This window comes from Martes martes, assembly GCF_963455335.1.
Source record: "Martes martes genome assembly, chromosome: 10".
Lineage (NCBI taxonomy): Eukaryota > Metazoa > Chordata > Mammalia > Carnivora > Mustelidae > Martes > Martes martes.
This window is the reverse complement of record NC_137898.1, coordinates 102004068-102021405: the sequence shown is the minus strand read 5'-3', so window position 1 is coordinate 102021405 and position 17338 is coordinate 102004068. Positions and strand designations below refer to the sequence as shown.

The window sequence follows — 17338 nt, the reverse complement described above, 5'->3', positions numbered from 1 at the left end:
AGCCCCCGGGGTGGTCCGCTGTCCCCCTTTCCTCGGTCTGTCCTCCTTTCCACTCAGCTCTCTCTCCTCCTAACCCAATCTCGGGTTCGGTGTTCACCCCAGGCCCAGACCTGCCAGGAAGGGGCTGGGCAGGAAAGGGACCCAGGGAGGGGATGACACAGACCTGGGCAGCTGTGGGGGTCTGGCCCATGGAGAAATGATGGACCTTGGGATGGGGCGCCCAACAGGTAGGTGAGAAGCACGTGTCAGGGATCAGGGTGGCCTTAGAAGCAGGGTCCTAGAAGCAGGGCTTAGAATAGGGACCAAACCAGAGATCCACTTGCAAGAATGTGAGAAAACTCAGACCTTGAGAAACTGAGGTGCAGGTGCATCTACTAAAGTGAGCTGGGGAGCTGAGAGCGGGCGGGGCTGGGTCTGCTGCAGAGTCAAGGGCAAGAGCTCCGAGTATGTCCCCCCTCCAGGCGAGATGGCTCTGAGGTCTGACCAGAGCCCAGCCTTGGGAACTTGGGACAGAAATGGGGTGGGAGGCAGCCTTCTGCAGAGGGGCCAGGCAGTGGTTTCAGAGTATCTCCCTCACTTCCCTGCCCGTCGAGCATAGTACTAGGCTTCTGAGCGTTTGCCGGTGACTCTAGGGAAGCAGGAGAGGCCAAAATAGGGCAAGTTACAAATTGAACAGACATGTCACCAGAGCCCCTGGCCTAGCTGGGGTGAGGCTGCTCTCAGGCTGGGGGTGGAGGCGCCACCAGCTCCTCCCACCAGGCTCCACCCTTATCTGCAGAAGCTGGGTCCTCCCAGCATGGGGCCCTCAGGACTGTTTGGGTCTTGGCTCGGGAACTTACCAGGTGGTCACCTCCCTCCTCTGGGGCAATGACCAGCCTTATTTGACCTACCTCATGGACTGCTTTAAGGATTCAAGCAGAAAACCTGTGGAAGAATTTTGCCCACTGCAAAACACTGCACAAATGTTTGCCGCCATTGACAAAAATACAAAAAAATAGGTCCTGGGAGCTCCACTGCCAAGACAGGCAACATGACAGGCCTCTGGATGCACTGGGGCCCATGAGGATCCCCCAGTCTCAGCAGGCCTTCTAGATGTAGCTCTGTATCTCCATTCCTTCGCTGCTTTGCCTAGAAGAGCAGTCTGGGTTGCCCCACTTGCTCTGGGCCCAGATGAAACCTTGGAGTGCCGTGGGGAGCCCCCAGGTTGGGTGAGGTGCTCAACCACTGCTAGATAAGAGGATCAGTGCCCCGCCCCCCACTCCCTATAGGGCAGGGAGCCTGGAAGGAGAATCCTTGCTGTGTGCAGCAGGCTAAGAACCTGCAGGCCCAGAAGGAGAATGTGATTAGCATATTATCTCTGCACCTCGAGCCTGGGAGCCTGGGAAGCGGTGGAGGCTCCCCCACCCCTGCAGACGCACGAGCACACCCACCTGTGTGGGACGAGGAGGAGGGGTGATGATAGCCCTCACAGGCCGCCAAGGCCACCCCCCAACTCGGGTGCCTCTACCCAGGGGGAGTCTGCCTGGAGTCTCCACCCAGAGCCCAGACAACTCATCCCATGACCACCCTCATGAGCAGGAGTGCAGGGGAGGCTGAGGCATTCCTCCAGCAACAGGAGTCCCAGGCCCTTTCTGTGCTCTGAGTATGAACGCCCTCTCCCACCTCCCCCACAGCCCTCTTGCAATGAATCCTGGGTGCCAATGACGGCCCTGGGAAATACGAAAATAAGATCTGTTGGCTCTAGAAGGCATGAGTCAGAGTTCGGCTGCAGCCAATGCCATCACCAGCTTCCCTCCCCTGGCCACCGATGGAGGCTAGACAGGGAGCAGGTGGGCTGGGAAGGATTCGTGGTAGAAACCCAGAGCCGGCTCTTTCACTCCACTTCCCAGCTTAGGATCCTGTGTGCTCCTGCCTCCCAGGTGGGACAAAAGCAGCCACCACCGGCTGGCTAGAGCCTCTGTCTGCACAGCCAGAGTCTACAGGGACCCCTCTTTTCTTTTTTTAAAGATTTTATTTATTTGAGAGAGAGAGAGAGACAGCGAGAGAGAGAATACAAACAGGGGGAGTAGGAGAGGGAAAAGCAGGCTTCCTGCCGAGCAGGGAGCCCGATGCAGACTCGATCCCAGGACCCTGGTATCATGACCCGAGCCGAAGGCAGACACTTAATGATTGAGCCACCCAGGCACCCCTCTTTTCTTTACCCTCTAGCAATCCCCCTCTTCCCTCTCTTCCTCTGGTTCCCTGCCAGCCCCAGGCCCCCCTGGAATGCTGGTCCAATCTGTCTTCCAAACCTCTTTTCAGCCAGCCTTAAGGACAGACACTGGCCCTTCCATCACCACCCCTTCTGCTTATCTGCCTTTGTTCTTTGCAGTCCTAGGCAGACACTCATGCTGGCCCTTAATTTTCCCTTACTGATCCAAGATTAAGGGACAGAGTAAGCACCTCATGCTGCAAAACCAGCCCTGAGTCCTGCCGTCACAAGGATCCTGGCTGCAGGTTTGGGCAACTCCCATGGGGAGGACCCCAGGCCAGCAGAGCCTCCCAGAGAGGCCAGTCTGGCTGAGTCACTGGTTCTAGCATCTTGCCCTAGCCGTACGTGTCCAGAGATGGGACTCCCTGCACCAGCTTCTTGGTCACAGACACACACTGCCCACGTTTGGTGGGGATGACTCAGGCTGCACTGGGTCTGGGCTTGGAGCCCAGCAGCACCCCGCCCCCAGCTCCCTCAAGAAGAGAAGGGTGGGGGCGCCTGGGTGGCTCAGTGGGTTAAGGCCTCTGCCTTCGGCTCGGGTCGTGATCTCAGGGTCCTGGGATCGAGCCCCACATGGGGCTCTCTGCTCAGCAGGGAGCCTGCTTCCCTTCCTCTCTCTCTGCCTGCCTCTCTCCTTACTTGTGATCTCTGTCAAATAAATAAATTAAAAAAAAAAGAGAGAGAGAAGGGTAACAAGTCCAGGCTTCTGGCCTCTGACAGCTTGCTGCAAACCCCAGATCTGGGACTGTCTTCTCATCTATGAAGCGGAGGAAAGAATGCCCACCTCCCAAGACTGATGGCAGCATCAGATGACACATTCACATAAAGCATTTAGCAGAGTCTGGTAAGTGCTCACTCTGTAAGTGGCATTTCTTGCTACTATTATGCCAACATATTGATTTTTTTTAATAGTAAATTATCCCAGGGATCAGTGTGGCAAGGGCCCACCCCAGGTTGTCTTCTATCTGGCATCAGTATCCCATGAAAGCCAAATCAGTGACTAGGTACCAAATGAACACAGTCCGATCAAGGGAAGTGGAAGGGGGGGAGGGACAATGCCTCCTACGCTCCAAAAAGGCCCCACGAACAGCATGAGGCCTCCACTAGGATACCTCTCCACAAGACACCTGCTGGCACCCTGCCCCCTCCGCCTCAGGCCCTGGCCTCTGACCTGGGCTTATCTGGATCTAGGCAGCTTGCCTCCTCCCCTCCACATCCGGAATCCCCCTTTTGAGGAAGCTTTCCCTGCCCAGACGCATGAGTGTCACTGACTAAGCCAGAGTCAGGCCCCTATTCTCTGGGCCTCTGGAATGCTATTTCTCTCCCTATTATGAGTTAACCTCAGAAAACCAACCCTAACTACACAGAGGTTTCCCAAGCCTGCAGCCCACGGCCTGGCTGCTGGCGTGCAAGCGTGCTGCTCACCACGCACAGAGTCTGACAGTGATAAAGCACTTCCACCCCACGCACCGCCTCGGTCTTGGTTTAGGAAGGCCCAGTCCTCCCCCCTGAATTGTAAGGTCCTGTGTGACCACCCATCCCGTGGGCTTTCAATTCTGTTCCATCACAACAAAAAAGCAAATCAAGAGAAGCAGCCAGAGCTACAACATCAAGGCAGACAAACCCTCAGTTCAGAGGGGCCTGGACCACTGGTCAGCCTGGCTCCTCTCCAAACCCTGCTTGAGGGCCCCCTGCCCCCAGCAGCAGCAAAGCTGACTCTGCCTCTGACCTATTTCTGCAGCCCAGCTGGGTGTTAGGAATAGAGGCAGGAAGTTTGCTGGGGCTCTGGTGCAGCCCAGCTCCAGCCCCTTCGACTGCAATCAGGAAATGGGGCAGATGGGTGGGGAAGAAGGAAGGTGAGGGAATGCTTCCTCCAAGCAGGTCTCATGCCCCTGACCCCCTACCCTCTGCCTCCCCGACATCCCTGAGCTTCTGCCTCCTCATGCCCACTCTCTGTTTTCTTGTCGTGGGTCTCAATTCTACTCTTCTGTTTCTTCCAGAGAGTGAGTCTCTAGATAACCTCGCTTCTCTCCTATTTTCTGTCTCTCCTCTCTCTCAGCATTATTTTTCTATCTTTATTTCTAAACCTACTCCATTCTCTTAAGTCTTTTTTTTTTTTTTTGGTCCATCTCTACCTCTCTTCTTTTTCCTTAAAGAAAAATACTAAAATGGGAGAAGACAGCCACCAGCCTCCAATCAGCATCACACGCCCTGTCCCCTCAACCCCCGTGCATACAGAGCTCAGGATCCTGCCAGAGGGGCACACTGGTGGTTCCAGGTGCCACCTTCAGAGGCATTGCTGAATAACAACTGCTTGCCTTCTCCACATCAAGCCCCATATGGACTCTGAGAGAAGCACATCCTGACCTGGGGCAGCGTGGGAATTTCAACTCAGAAATGACCATTCCAGGATAGAATGAACTATTTTTGTGCTAGAGCATGGCCCCCCATGGAGCCTTGGTGATCCAACACCCGTCCCTGCCTTGGCATATGCACAGCACCCACACCCCATCCCGCCCCACCCTGTGCCACCCCTGCCCTCCGCTTGCTTATCTTAGTACCCAAAGATGAGAACAAGAACACACCCGGCCTCATCAGACTTTCCCAATGACTTTGGCCTTAACTCCCGTGAGTAAGGAGCCTGATCACAACCCAAGATGGCTCAGAGGAGGAAGAAAACAAGTGGTACCTACATTTTGGGTGGTTCCCAGAAGTGCAATATGGGGATGGTCTGGATCTGATCCCTGAGAAGGCAACAAGACTGGAGGGAAGACACCACTGATGCCTTTAATCACTCATTTCATTTCCTTGGAGCACTCGCTCACTGGGGCCCCACCTGGGGAAGGGACACCTGCAGCCTAAGACCTCCAGAAGCCCAACCTAGTAGGATGACTCTACCCAAGGCTCTCACTGGCAACGCTGACTCAACCTGCTCAAATTCACACTCATGTCCTTCCCCAAACCCACCTGTTGCTTCCATCTCCACCATGGTAAATGCCACCCCTATCTGCTCAGCCACTCAGAGAATGGAGACTCACCTTGGATCCTCCCCCTGCCTTGTTTTCCAAATGTATTAGTCCCCAGAGTCTAATTTATATGTAAAATTGCCCTTTCCTCTCCTATCCCCCTAACCTGGGTTCAGGACCTCATCCCCGCTCATCTGGACTTCTGCAGAAGTCCTATTATTCTCTGTACCCCAGTCTCTCACTCCACGACTGCCAGGGAGGGGCCTCTGAAATTATCAAGTAATCCTCCCACTTAAAAACTTTCACTGGCTCCTGACTGCCTGCAGCTAGGATGTCCAAACCTCTATCGTCACTGTCTGTAACCAAACAAATGTTGGTACCCATCCCTAACATATGTATTTTTATTTATGTTGATATTACGTTTCCTTGTGCCACCATCGTTATATGGTGGGACACGGAAATACCTGGTATATGGTGTATCTGAAAAATAATAAACCTTTAGAGAAAGAATATTGCTGATATCAGATTTGAATCTATGTTGCAAAATTACCTTGGTAATTTTGAATAATTCTGGTCAGTTTCCATTGACTACCATCGGATTGTTACCATTTTTAACTCAAGATGGAAAGATAACGAGGAGCCCTTTAGGAGTAGGGGAGCAACCACCTTGCCATGTTCTTGCTGTCTGCTTGTGCTTGCATTACCCACCCTCTCTCCAGCTCCCAAGTGTCTTTCCACTTGCTAAGACCTTACCCATTGTGTGAGGGTCAATCTAGTTAAAGCCAGAAAAGATCACCCATAAACCCCCTGCAGAAGCAGGTGTAAGTATGTTGCAATGCACTAGAACTGAATGACAATGTGAGGCACCCCTGACGGTTTCATGGAGCCCCTCAGACCCTCTGTGCCACAAGCAACACATGTGACACAGGGGCTAAGTGCAGGCACCAGGGTCAAAACATACAATAAATATTAGAGAAGCTCAAATTTTTAAGTTTAAAGACTACACATAAACAGAGGTCTGGGGTTAATTTTTTTTTTCTCCTATCGCAATGAATCCTCTTGCATAATCCCAGGGCTCAAGAACCCTAGCTTGGGAACTCCTAGTGTGTACATAGGGTCTGTGTCCAAACTCCTCATTCCGTGTGCAGGCCCACAAAAGAAGATGTCTTGTAAATTTCTCCTATTCGAGGTCATGTATTATTTATGCTCCCAGGCCCAGCACAAGGCTGGCATGGAGCAGGTGCTCAGTAAGTATCTGTGGAATTAAGAGCTGGCTCCCCAAACATACTCAGCCTCCTCTCTGTGCTGTGAGTGTTCTTTTCCCCCTTAGGGCCCCTACTTCTCCACCTGAGCAAGTCCTGTTCATCCTCATAAGCTCAGTGCAAATGTTACCTCCTCTGAGGAGGCTGCCCTGACCTCTGGCTCTGTTTGCTCTTTCAGTGCACACGTACCAGGAGATCAGAGTGCAATGTCTGGGCCGGGGCACCCCCAACAGCCATGCCACCCCCCACCAAAGAGCTGCAGAGGCAAGGAAGACACTTCATCCATCTGTGTGTCCCAGCACCCTGTACATGGTCAATAAGCATCTGATGAACCAGATGCACAAAGCCAGGAATGATGTCAAGGGATGGTCTGGGCTGGAGACTATCAGGCTCAAGAACTTTGGTTCAGAGTCACAGGCAGGGAGAGGATGAAGGCCATGCGAGATAGTATGAGGGGCACCCAGGACCATGTCTACATGTTGAAATTCATGAAGTGCTGCCCACTGATGGCCTTTCAGGCCAGACATGAAGTCTTCTTGGAGGAGGAGCAGGGCCCCAGGTGTGGAAGTGAGCCCCCAGCACACAACAGCACTGCCTTGGCATCCCGGCACCCCCACGGAGCCTGAGTAGCCCCAAGGAGCCAACCCGCCTCTCCCCAAGCATCACTCCACGGCCAAAAGCACTCAGTCAAGCGAGAGGCACCAGCATTATCAATAAATGATCATCCATGGGATTTGGCAAGGCCTGGACACAGACAATCTAAAAGCATTCCCTCTTCCAATGGGGTCAACCCAATGAACTCATCTGTTAATGGCCCACCATCAACACCACCACCTACAGAGAACCTCAGCTGCCCCCAAGCTCTCCCTCAGCGGGTCCTTTGGGTTCTGTATCTGCAGAACTCCAGCACTGCCCAGCAACCTGCACCTGCTTGTGTGCCAGGTCAGTCTGCCCAGTACAGGCTGTGGGGTGATGGACCAGATAGCTCTGGTCCCACAGCAATCGTGGGAACAGAGAGAGACTGAGTCCACAAGGTTATTAGGACAGCAGCAGTTATGGCGCACACAGCAGGGAGCACCAGACAAAGAGAGTGGGAAGTCAGAGACAATATTTCTCTTCCTTTTCTTCATCCTCCCGAGCCCTGTGGACCACACATCGATTAAAGCTTTCTCCATCCTTCCCCTGAACTACTGCCTCTTCCCTGCCTCGGTCCTCTCCCCTGCACTGCTGCCGGAATTGTCTTGCTCTGTGGCAGGAGCCGTGTTTTAAGCTACATTTACCCACCCAATGCTGAAGCACCGTCTGTGCAGCAGACACTTCCCTGGGGCTGCAGACAGAAAGAAAAGTGTGATGCCTCCCAGGAAGCCCGGCGCAGGGTCCATACGTACTTCCGGCTGTTTTCACTAAAAAGTCACTAAGCTGGGACTCGAACTGAACCATCGGTCTTTCTAGTTCACCACCCATCTCCTCTGACCTCCTTCCCTCCCAGGCCACCCTGGCACAAAGACTGGTAGCAGGAAGTCCCAGCACAAAAAGACTGTCCAGGGACAGTGAAAGAAACATTGACCAGGCAAACATGATGACTCAAACATCTCCAACCATCTGACTCACAGCTCTGGTGGAGAAAATGCCACTTCCCTGCTCATATTTCTCTGTAGGTGGCAGCCTGAGCAAGATCAGATCCTCAACCAAGAGGGCATCCTCACACAAAAGCAGAAAAACCCAGCACCTCCACCCCCACGAGACACAAGCCCAGGGCACCAGGCTTCCATCCAGCCTTCCATCCTTGGGCAGTGTTGTTCTGGCCTGAATGGAAGGCCAAGAGCAAGATCCAGCAATGACCTCACACATCCAGCAGGAGACCACCCGTCCCAGGCTGCGAGAAAAAAGCCTGTTCCCAATACATGATGGCCACACCGCCTCCTACCTTCCCTCCCAGACACCATCACATCACACTATAAAACAGGGCACACTTGGTGTAGCTGAGGTGGTAGAAGGGACTCTGAAAAAAAGCCAGAGCTAAACAGGAGTAGACAAGGGAATTTGGCACAATAAATATAATCAAGGTCAAGGGTCAAAACTCCGTCTACACAGGCCATGAGCTGCCAGGATTTAACCACTCTGTGTGTCTAACAGTCAAGGAGGAGGAAGGAGAGGGCAACTCCAGAGGAAAGAAGAAGAACACAGAGAAGAGAAAGACAAACCTGGAGAACTACCACTATGTTCGTGTCCTGGGGCTACAGTGACAAAGGCCCACAAACTAGGTGGCTTAGACAGCAGAGACCTATTTTCCCACAGTTCTGGAGGTCTGAAAACAGGGTGCTGGCAGGGCCAGTCTCGCTCTGAAGCCTCCAGGGGAGGATCCTGCCTTGCCTCATCCATTTTCTGGTCGCCCCAGTGGTTCCTTGGCTTTGCAGCTGCCCCTCACCGTCTCTGCCCCCCATCTTTGCGTGGTCCCCCCTCCCGAGTCTTCACATCGTCCCTCCTCTGTGAGTGTCTCTCTCTGGCTCTTCTCACCAGTCCTGTTGGACTAAGGGCCTATCCTACTCCAACATGACCTAATCTTAACCAATCACAGCTCCACAGACCTTAGTTCCAAATAAGCTCATGGCCTGAGGATTCGGGTGAGAATGAATTCCTAGAGGAGGCTGTTCCAACTGGTAGAGACATCTACCACCCAGCAGAAAGCCGTCCGGCCCCACTGTCAAAAGAGGGTAGAAGAAAGTACCATGTGAACGGGTTGGGGACTGGTCACTTCCAGGTGGACAACTCAGTAGCCGTAGGACCCTGAACAAGTCAGTCAGCCTCTCTGAACCTCTGCTCTTGGGTCAACTGCACAAGGTCATTTTGAAGGTCACATAAGAAAAAGTACTGTTATGTAAAGCTCTGTATGGAGACATGGATGATGTTTCCTCACCAATTCATGCATGTTCTCCCTCAACAGTGCCAGAGAAGACACTGATAACCCTCGCTGCCTCCTTGCTGGACCCACAGATTCTGCGACAATGCCCTCTGCACCTGTGAGGCCTATCGCTCTAGTCACCTGTGAGCACCCTGGGGGGACAGGGAGCTGTCCTGATCACATCAACAAACATCTGCTAGCGTACCTTTGCAGAAGTCAAAGTTGGATCATTTTGTGATTTACAACTTCTAGATGGCCCCCTTAAGTAGCTGGACCAGAGGGAACCAGGGACGGGGGTGAGGGTTGTCCTGTTAAGCCTCTGGCTCACCTTCTCCACTGGTTCAGGCCCCTGCTTGCACCAGGAACTTGCTTTTGTCTCTTTAGGGAGACTCTTTAGGAGTGCCAGAAATGAGATGTGGGGGCTGGACCTCTCCTGTAAGGGTCGTGAGATGCAGAATGAGGCAACAGAATGAGCCCAGCACATGGTGAACAAAACTCAGTGCAGCTCTAAGAACCTAGAAGGAGCTCAGGTGCAGGACAGTGCAGCCCTGCCCACGGCAGGTGGAGGGATGACATCGGGGCCCTCGAAATTGTCCCAAGTCCCCATCTGCAAGCAGCAACTGGCCCTTTACCTTGGCAGCACTCTGGGGAAGGTCGGAGCCTCCCCCCACGTTCCTCCCCCATGCACCCAGCCATGGGGGCAGACTGTGCAGCTCTTTTACCCTGCAGGTAACTGAGGCCCAAAAGGGTAAGGGTCCTGCCCTCCCCCACACAACTGGCAAAAGGTGGGGCTGGAAGGGGAATTACATACAGCGCTGACAAAGCATTAAAGAATGAATGACATGTGCAAAATATGTGGCACACAGTAATCCAAAAACACGTTCTGAAGGTAATGATTCATTTAACTATAACTGAAATAATTCTCATGTTCACCTTCCTGGAGTATTTCTGTAGCACTTACCACGTGCCACATACCAGTAAGCACTCTCCAAATGTTAAGTCACTCGATCCTCACAACAGCCCTAGAAGGTGGATCTTTTTATTGTCGTCCATTTTACAGATGAGAAAAGCAAGGTAGAGAGAGGTGAATGAATGTGCCCAAGGTGACAAAGCCGGCAAGTGACGGAGCCCTTACAGTCCAGGTTAAAGCCATGCATGGTGATTATGCCATGTACAAGATATTGATCTTGAGAATAAAAATGTAGTTAAATGTTCATCTATACAATTTAATTTCTAGCCAGGTTCTTAAGAAAAAAAATCATCCAAGTTCTATATGCTCATGGTCTCAGATCTACAGGACAGTTAGGATGAAAGGCAATGTCTCCCATCCCCACTGCTCTCTCCATTTCTTTCAACCACCCACTGCTCCAGGGCGGAGTACAGAGCATCTTCTCGAGACAGACGGAAAGAAAGGCTGGACTCAGCAATAATCTGAAATTCATTCTTTGCCTAAGTTACAGGAAAAAGGCCGAATGACAAGGTATTTTTCTGAGACCAATTTCAAATTACAGAGGCAATGTGGAAATTGCCCCCAGGGCCCAGCACTCTCTGCACCTCAGTTTCCCCCCTGTAAATGGAGGTAACCGCAGCACCCACATCCAAGGAGGCCTTGAGGTCTAACTGAGGTAACGCATTTCTTTGCACAGACACAAAAGCCTGCCACGCAGAAACCCATTCCACGTGTCAGCAAGTTTTCACTTCTGTGGCCCTTTGAAGCAAACGTGACCCGTCCTTCTGTTAGATACGCCTGTCTGACCTCATCCCCTGCTCCCAACCTGAGTGGAATTCACCACAGTGAGGGCCACAAAAGGAAAGTCAGCTCCCACCTGACAGAGATCCACCAGGATCAGGCATTTTCAACATCCCCCGTTTCCCTCCAGTGCAGATATGTGAAGCTTAAGTCCATGACTTACTTTGAGGCCTACACCATGTCTTGGGAGAAGGGTTGGTTAGCAGTGAAAATCCTCTGCACAAAGTCAGCGAATCAACAGAGAGCTACACTTGCACACCTCACAGCGAGCCAAGGCGCCCCTTCTGTCCCCACAGATGAACGCCACATTCCCCACATGCCGCATTCCAGAGCTGCTGGCTTGGGTGGTAGAGGCTGGTGCCAGCACGTGCCTGCCGCCTGCGTCCTTCTCCTTGGAACTTCCCAGAAGAGGCCCCAGCAGAAGGGTCTGTCACTGAAACTGAGCTCAAATGACTTGGGCTCAGAGCAAAGAACCATAGGCTCTGCTGGCTGGAAGGAACTCCAAAGGTTCATCTATGGCAAGCTGCGATCTAAATTCAGCTCATTCCAGAAATAACAGCCTCTACCCACTCCTGAGCGTGGGAAGAGATCTAGAACAGCATTTCTGAAACTTTGAGGTACATACGAATCACCCAGGGATCCTGTAATACAGATTCTGATTCAGATTCAGTAGGTCGGTCAGGGCAAAGGTGGTACTGAGTTTTTGCATTTCTAACAAGTTCAAGGTGATACCTGGATCCTGGGAGCTCCACAGACACACCCTGAGCAGGAAGGATCTAGAAGGCTTGCTGGCCTCAGAAGCTCCTTCTTTCACAGGAGAAATGCAGTATGTGGGTAGACTGGGCTAAGACACAAGCTATTTATTTTTTCCAACCACAGTTCTAACCACAGTGACTTTTTTTTCCCCCTGGATTTTATTTATTTATTTATTTATTTGAGAGCAAGAGAGAGCATGAACAGTTGGGAAGACTGAGGCAGAGGGAGAAGCAGATTCCCCATGGAGCAGGGAGCCCTACGCAAGGCTCGACCCCAGGACCCTGAGATCAGGACCTGAGCCAAAGGCAGGCACTTAACCAACTGAACCACCCAGGCGTCCTACCACAGTGCCTTTACCACCACAGAAAATTAATTGTTGGGCGGAGGAGCAGATGATTGTTGATATGAAGTCCAAGTGTGCAATCAAAACAACTGACAATTAATACACTCTCCTAAAAATGACATTTATATAAGTAAAAATGTCCTGTCCTGGGGGGGAGGGGAATGAAGGAAGAAGGAAGGAAGGAAATAAAGCGGAGGGTAGTAAATGATGAAAAAGGATCTCTGAACCCCCAAGAGTCTTCTTTCCACCTCCACTGGGACACCGTAACTCAGCATGACTGACAGATGCATCGTAGCGCCTCCCAGAGGTGTGTGCTCGGCCCGTGTCTCTCATTTCCGAACCCGGGGCACCTAGCACAAGAGCCGGCCCTTGTAGGAGCTCCACAAATGTATTTTTGCAAAACAAATAAGGATAACGATTCCATTCATGAAGCTTTTATTTTTAGGTGCCAGACGGAGACTATCTCATTTAAACCATGTAACAACCTCATGAGGTCAGTATTGTCATCATCTGCCCTTTACAGAGGAGGAACACAGAGCTCAAGAGGATGGACTAAAATGGCCAGTCACCCAGTCAGTGGCTGGGATGAGGACACAGGACTAGAGGCTCCCAGAGCCCATGCTCCTGACCGAGGGAGAGCCCAGTTTTGTGAGGCCTGATGCTTTTCAAGGGGCCCTTTTTCAGAAAAAGCATACCAAAAACCTGCTGCACAATTTCCAATAACCTATGCCCATGTGGACAAATCGCTGGCACCTTTCTTGGCCTTGGATAGGCTATGCAAGGGAGGCAGAAGCCGGGGGTGGGTGGGCAGTGGGGATGGATGACCCAGCTCAAGCTGCATTAGCTTCATGGCAAAACTGCCTCTGACATTGACCCATGTGCTGTAAATGAGAGGGAAAGGAAGAGGAAGGAAGAGGAAGAGACCAGAGGAAAGCAAAAGGAAGGCAGAGGTGGCAGATACCAGGATGGGACTCTAAAGAGACAGGTGGAAGAGAGAGAGTGGTCAGACAAGGGACAGGAGGAGGTTGAGTGGGGAGCTAAGGCTGCCTCTGGGTGAATGGGGTGCACAGCAGTAGTTCCCGCCTGGCTCCTGGGAGGTGTGGGCCCTCTGTGCCTCCACCTGTAGATTTCACAGCCTCTTCCCAGGCACCGCAGCAGCCCCTGCCATTCCCCAGTCTCCCAGACCCACCTGGGAGCTGGGCCCAGAGCTGAGCCAGAAGGGTGGAGGAATCACCCCTCCAACATGGCCCGCCCAGCACCACTGTTGTGGGGCACTCATCACCTGAGTACCCAGCAAGCAGATTCAAACCTGGGGCACAGAGAACCGAGGCTGGGGAAAGGCTAGTGCAGGGAGCCCCATTGGCCTCTCACTGTCTGCCTAGGGGAGTCCTCCTTGAAAGGGAAGCACCTGCCTAGGTCTTTGCAGCCTGTCCCCCGAACTCACTTGTCCTGACATCAGAGGCACTGCACTCAGCCCGACTTCCAGCTCTAAAGCCCACTGCCCTAGACAGGGGGAGGGCTGGTGCCATGCTGGCACAAGAGAGCCTCCAGACCCGCCTGGGGGCTCTACTGCTCAGAGACAAGTCCAAGGCCACACCACACTGAGTAGCTGAGACCAGGCCAACCATCAGTTAAATCTGTCCCCCTTCTGCTCAGACACCACTACAGTTCTGCCCTGAGCCATACTTCCCCAGACCACAGACATGGGGCTTCAGACACTTGGGCTGCATTCAGCCTGTTCACAGGAAGAACCAGATTCAAGTCCCAGCTCTGCCAGAACCTCAGGATAACTTAAGGGCCAGCCACTTCATGTCCGTGAGCTCAGATTTCCTCACCTGTCCAATGGGAACAGAATGTTTCCTCGCGAGGCTGCGTCGGAAATAAAGAGACACCGGACACAGAGGGGCCAAGGCACACGTCTACCCCGGGGTGGTCTCCAGGAGGGTTTCAAAGCCAAGGAACTAAAGATCTGGATTGGTTCAGTATCTGACACAAACGTACCGTGTGATCTTTGCCTCTCTGGAATTTCGTTTCCTCGCCCACAACATGGAGGACTGGAAGAAGACAGTGACCCAGGTGCCTTCCAGCTCTCTGGTTCTGTGCTTCAAGGTGTCACCTTGTATATCGCTTGGCCAGGAGGGCACCTCAGGCCAAGATATCAAATCTGTAATCACCCGGAAGGATGGGAAAGAGACACTGGGAAGAGGTGCTGGTGGGAGCGCTGGGTATGAGCCCCGCACTCGCCAGCTATGCACCGGGGGGCCAGGGAAGTGTGTGTAGCTCATCTCCTGTTGCTCCCCACGTGGCAACAAACCAGTTCTGTGGAACACCCCACACGCCTCCACCTTCCACAGCCCCAGTCAGAAGCACCCACACACTGAGAAGTCCCACGGGGAGGAGATAGAAAGAGGGAGCCTCCTGCTGTCTTGGGCTGGGTGGAAGTCATTCAGGCGGGAAGGCTGCTTTTGCAATATCTTAGGCGTGTCCCCTGTTCTGAGGCCAAAGGGCCATGAATGACTCCAGGTGTGTGCCAGCCCCTAGGACAGGTGTCAGGTTACAAGACGCATTATCATTCCAGTTTGGCAACTTCACCCGTGTGGTTGTTTTAATCAACTGGCCCAACGGCCCCCAAATCACTCCTGGAATACGGCAGCGGAGGCGGCTAGGGCGCTAAGGGGAGACGGATACCGGGCATGTGGGACCAAGGCCTCTTCCAGCCAGCACTGCCCCAGGGCCTCTGACCCGCTGGCCAGCCAGGGCCTGATCCAAGGAGGCCCACCTTCTGACGGGCCGCCCACCTCAGTTCCGGCCCATAGAGAAATCTGGAAGATCACAGAGCCAGCATGGTGAGTGCGGGGGCCTTCTGGTCTGAATTCTGGGGGAGGGCAGGTCTCCCATAAAGGGCCCTTCCAGCAGCCTGAGAATTTTGTAACACCTTCCCAGGTAAAAAGAGAGGTCATACCGCATCACCCCCACATTCCGGCCCTTACCTATCTCAGTACCCACCTGCCACCCTCCTCCTCCTCCCCTGGCCAAAAGCCCCTGCCACAGCACCAAGGAAGCTGGGACCCAGAGACCAGGCCTCCCCTCTCTGACTACCCTCCTAAATCCTGCCTGCTCTTTCATCCAAGGTCTCCTGATCTGTTGTCTGGAGGCTGGCACTATTTTGCCAAGGGCGAGGGGCTGTCATGACAGCCCTCTGCCACCTCCCTGGGGAAACGGACTCCTTTTCTTCTTAAAGCAAACAATGGACAGCTGCCTCAAAGCAATCCAAGGTGTCTGTGGACACCCACTCAGTTTCCTTCTGGGCCGTGCCCTGTCTCCTCCTTCTCTGAACACCTAGAGCTTCTTCACTGAGTTGGGACAAAGAGAATCAATCATATCTTTCGAGGACACCTAAGGACAGGGAGGGGAAGAAATAAGGTCCGGGTCTGAGGTGCAACTCGGGGAATCTTCCTTCTCGGATTCCTGGTGAAGATGCTGCAGCTGCCAAAAGACCAACACAAAAATGACAGGGGAGGGAAGAAAAAGGAAGGGAAGCTTTCTGTCCAAGGGGAACAGAGGTGATGGGCTGAGGTCCCACACGTGGTGGTCTCCTGACTCCCTGCCTGAGCACTTCCCATGATGCTCCCCTGAGAAGACTGTCTGGCAAAACTCTAGCCCCAGAGCTGGGGTAGCTGAGGGTCAGGAATGGGAAGGGCTTGCCTGCTACTCTGTAACTTAGCCAGGACCAAAGTGCCAGCTTCCCCCATCCCCATCCAAGGAAGCACCTAGAAGCCGAGCCTGTGTGCAGAGAAGCTCCATCTTGCTGGGCTCTCAGGAGAGAAGAGGAAGCAGTGCCTACCTGCCTTCCCGGCTGTGAGCCACTTGTTGGTGGCACCAAGGAGACCTGGGTGTCTCCTGAGGCAGTGACGCAGCAGGAGGCAGTTTCTGGGGCCGTTAACTAGAGCACAAACTACAGAATCAGAAGGTCAAATGGCCAGCTTCCTTATGAGCTCCCTTAAGAGACTCTGCTCTTCCTGAGACTCATTTTCTTCCTCTGTAAAATGGAAACATTATCCATGCCAACCCTGTGCACGCACACAGTTGGCAGAAGACTGGGCTAACAATGTGAGAATAGCCCCATACAAATGCAAGGACATGGGACTCGAGAGGAATCCACTCCAGGAAAGGACCTGTGGGTAGCAAGGCCAACACAGAGCTTCACCAGCCAGGGAAGGAGGCAGGGCAGGTGGGCACACTGTGCAGGGGGCCAGGCCTGAGGCCCCCGAGGCAAGGCAGCATGGGCACGGCCTGGATCCCGGGTAGGACCAGGGAGCTTCTGGCCCCTGAGCTAGCCATTAAGCCACCTGTGCCTAATAACCCAGTCACTCCCTCTAATGAGGCTGGGACAAGCACAGCTCCCAGCCCTGGGGAGCAGTGAAACAACTCATGCCCAGGCCCGGCCCTCCCTTCCCTTACCCCTCCCTGCCTCCTCTCACCCCTGCCGGCCCCGTCCTGGACAGACTCCAGTCCTGCACGGTCGCTACCTCATAGCAGTGGTTCTCTCTTGAGAACTGGGCATGACTGGGTGGGCCCACAGAAAACAGGAGCTGAGGAAGGCCCTGGGCAGAGGTCTGAGCCCAGGCTCTGTCCCCAAGGAGAATGAGTCCCTTGTGATCTCGGCTGTGGCTGAGCCCCAGAGGGAAGCCTCCCTATCCTGGTTTTGACTCCTTACTGCACACAAGGCCCCAAACATACCAGAAGCCACAAGAGCAGAGTGTTAGACACCTGAGGTCAGTCCTGGCTCAGATGCTCCCAAGGAAGAAGGTTCTCCTTACCCTTTCCCCCTTTCCTTGCCAGCTGGTTCAGCCCAAGAGGGTTGCTAGGCTTGGCTGGGCTCAGGAACGTGGCAGGTCAAGCAGGCCCACCTGTGGCAGAGAGGGGTCTGGGAGCATGGACAGGCCCACCTCAGACAGGATGAGTCAGCACCCCACTGGGCTTTGGAAAGACCCTAGAAGGCAAGATGGGCAAGGAAGGGCTAGGTCCCTGCCTTCTCCCCTGATCTCCTCACTATCTGGGCAAGGGGCTCAATGCTGTGATCCCCAAAGCAGCTCCATCCACCTAAC

General features: G+C 53.4%; 1 protein-coding gene across 1 annotated transcript in view; it reads left to right on the top strand.

Annotated features, from left to right (window-relative positions):
- The first annotated feature begins 14899 nt into the window (after window positions 1-14899).
- Window positions 14900-17338, top strand: part of TMPRSS4 (transmembrane serine protease 4) — a 34553-nt gene continuing 32114 nt past the window's right edge. Inside the window, exon 1 of the mRNA XM_080816453.1 lies at window positions 14900-15076. Within this exon, the coding sequence (XP_080672579.1) occupies window positions 15074-15076 (3 nt within the window). The 5' untranslated portion in view covers window positions 14900-15073. The remainder of the gene's footprint in view (window positions 15077-17338) is intronic.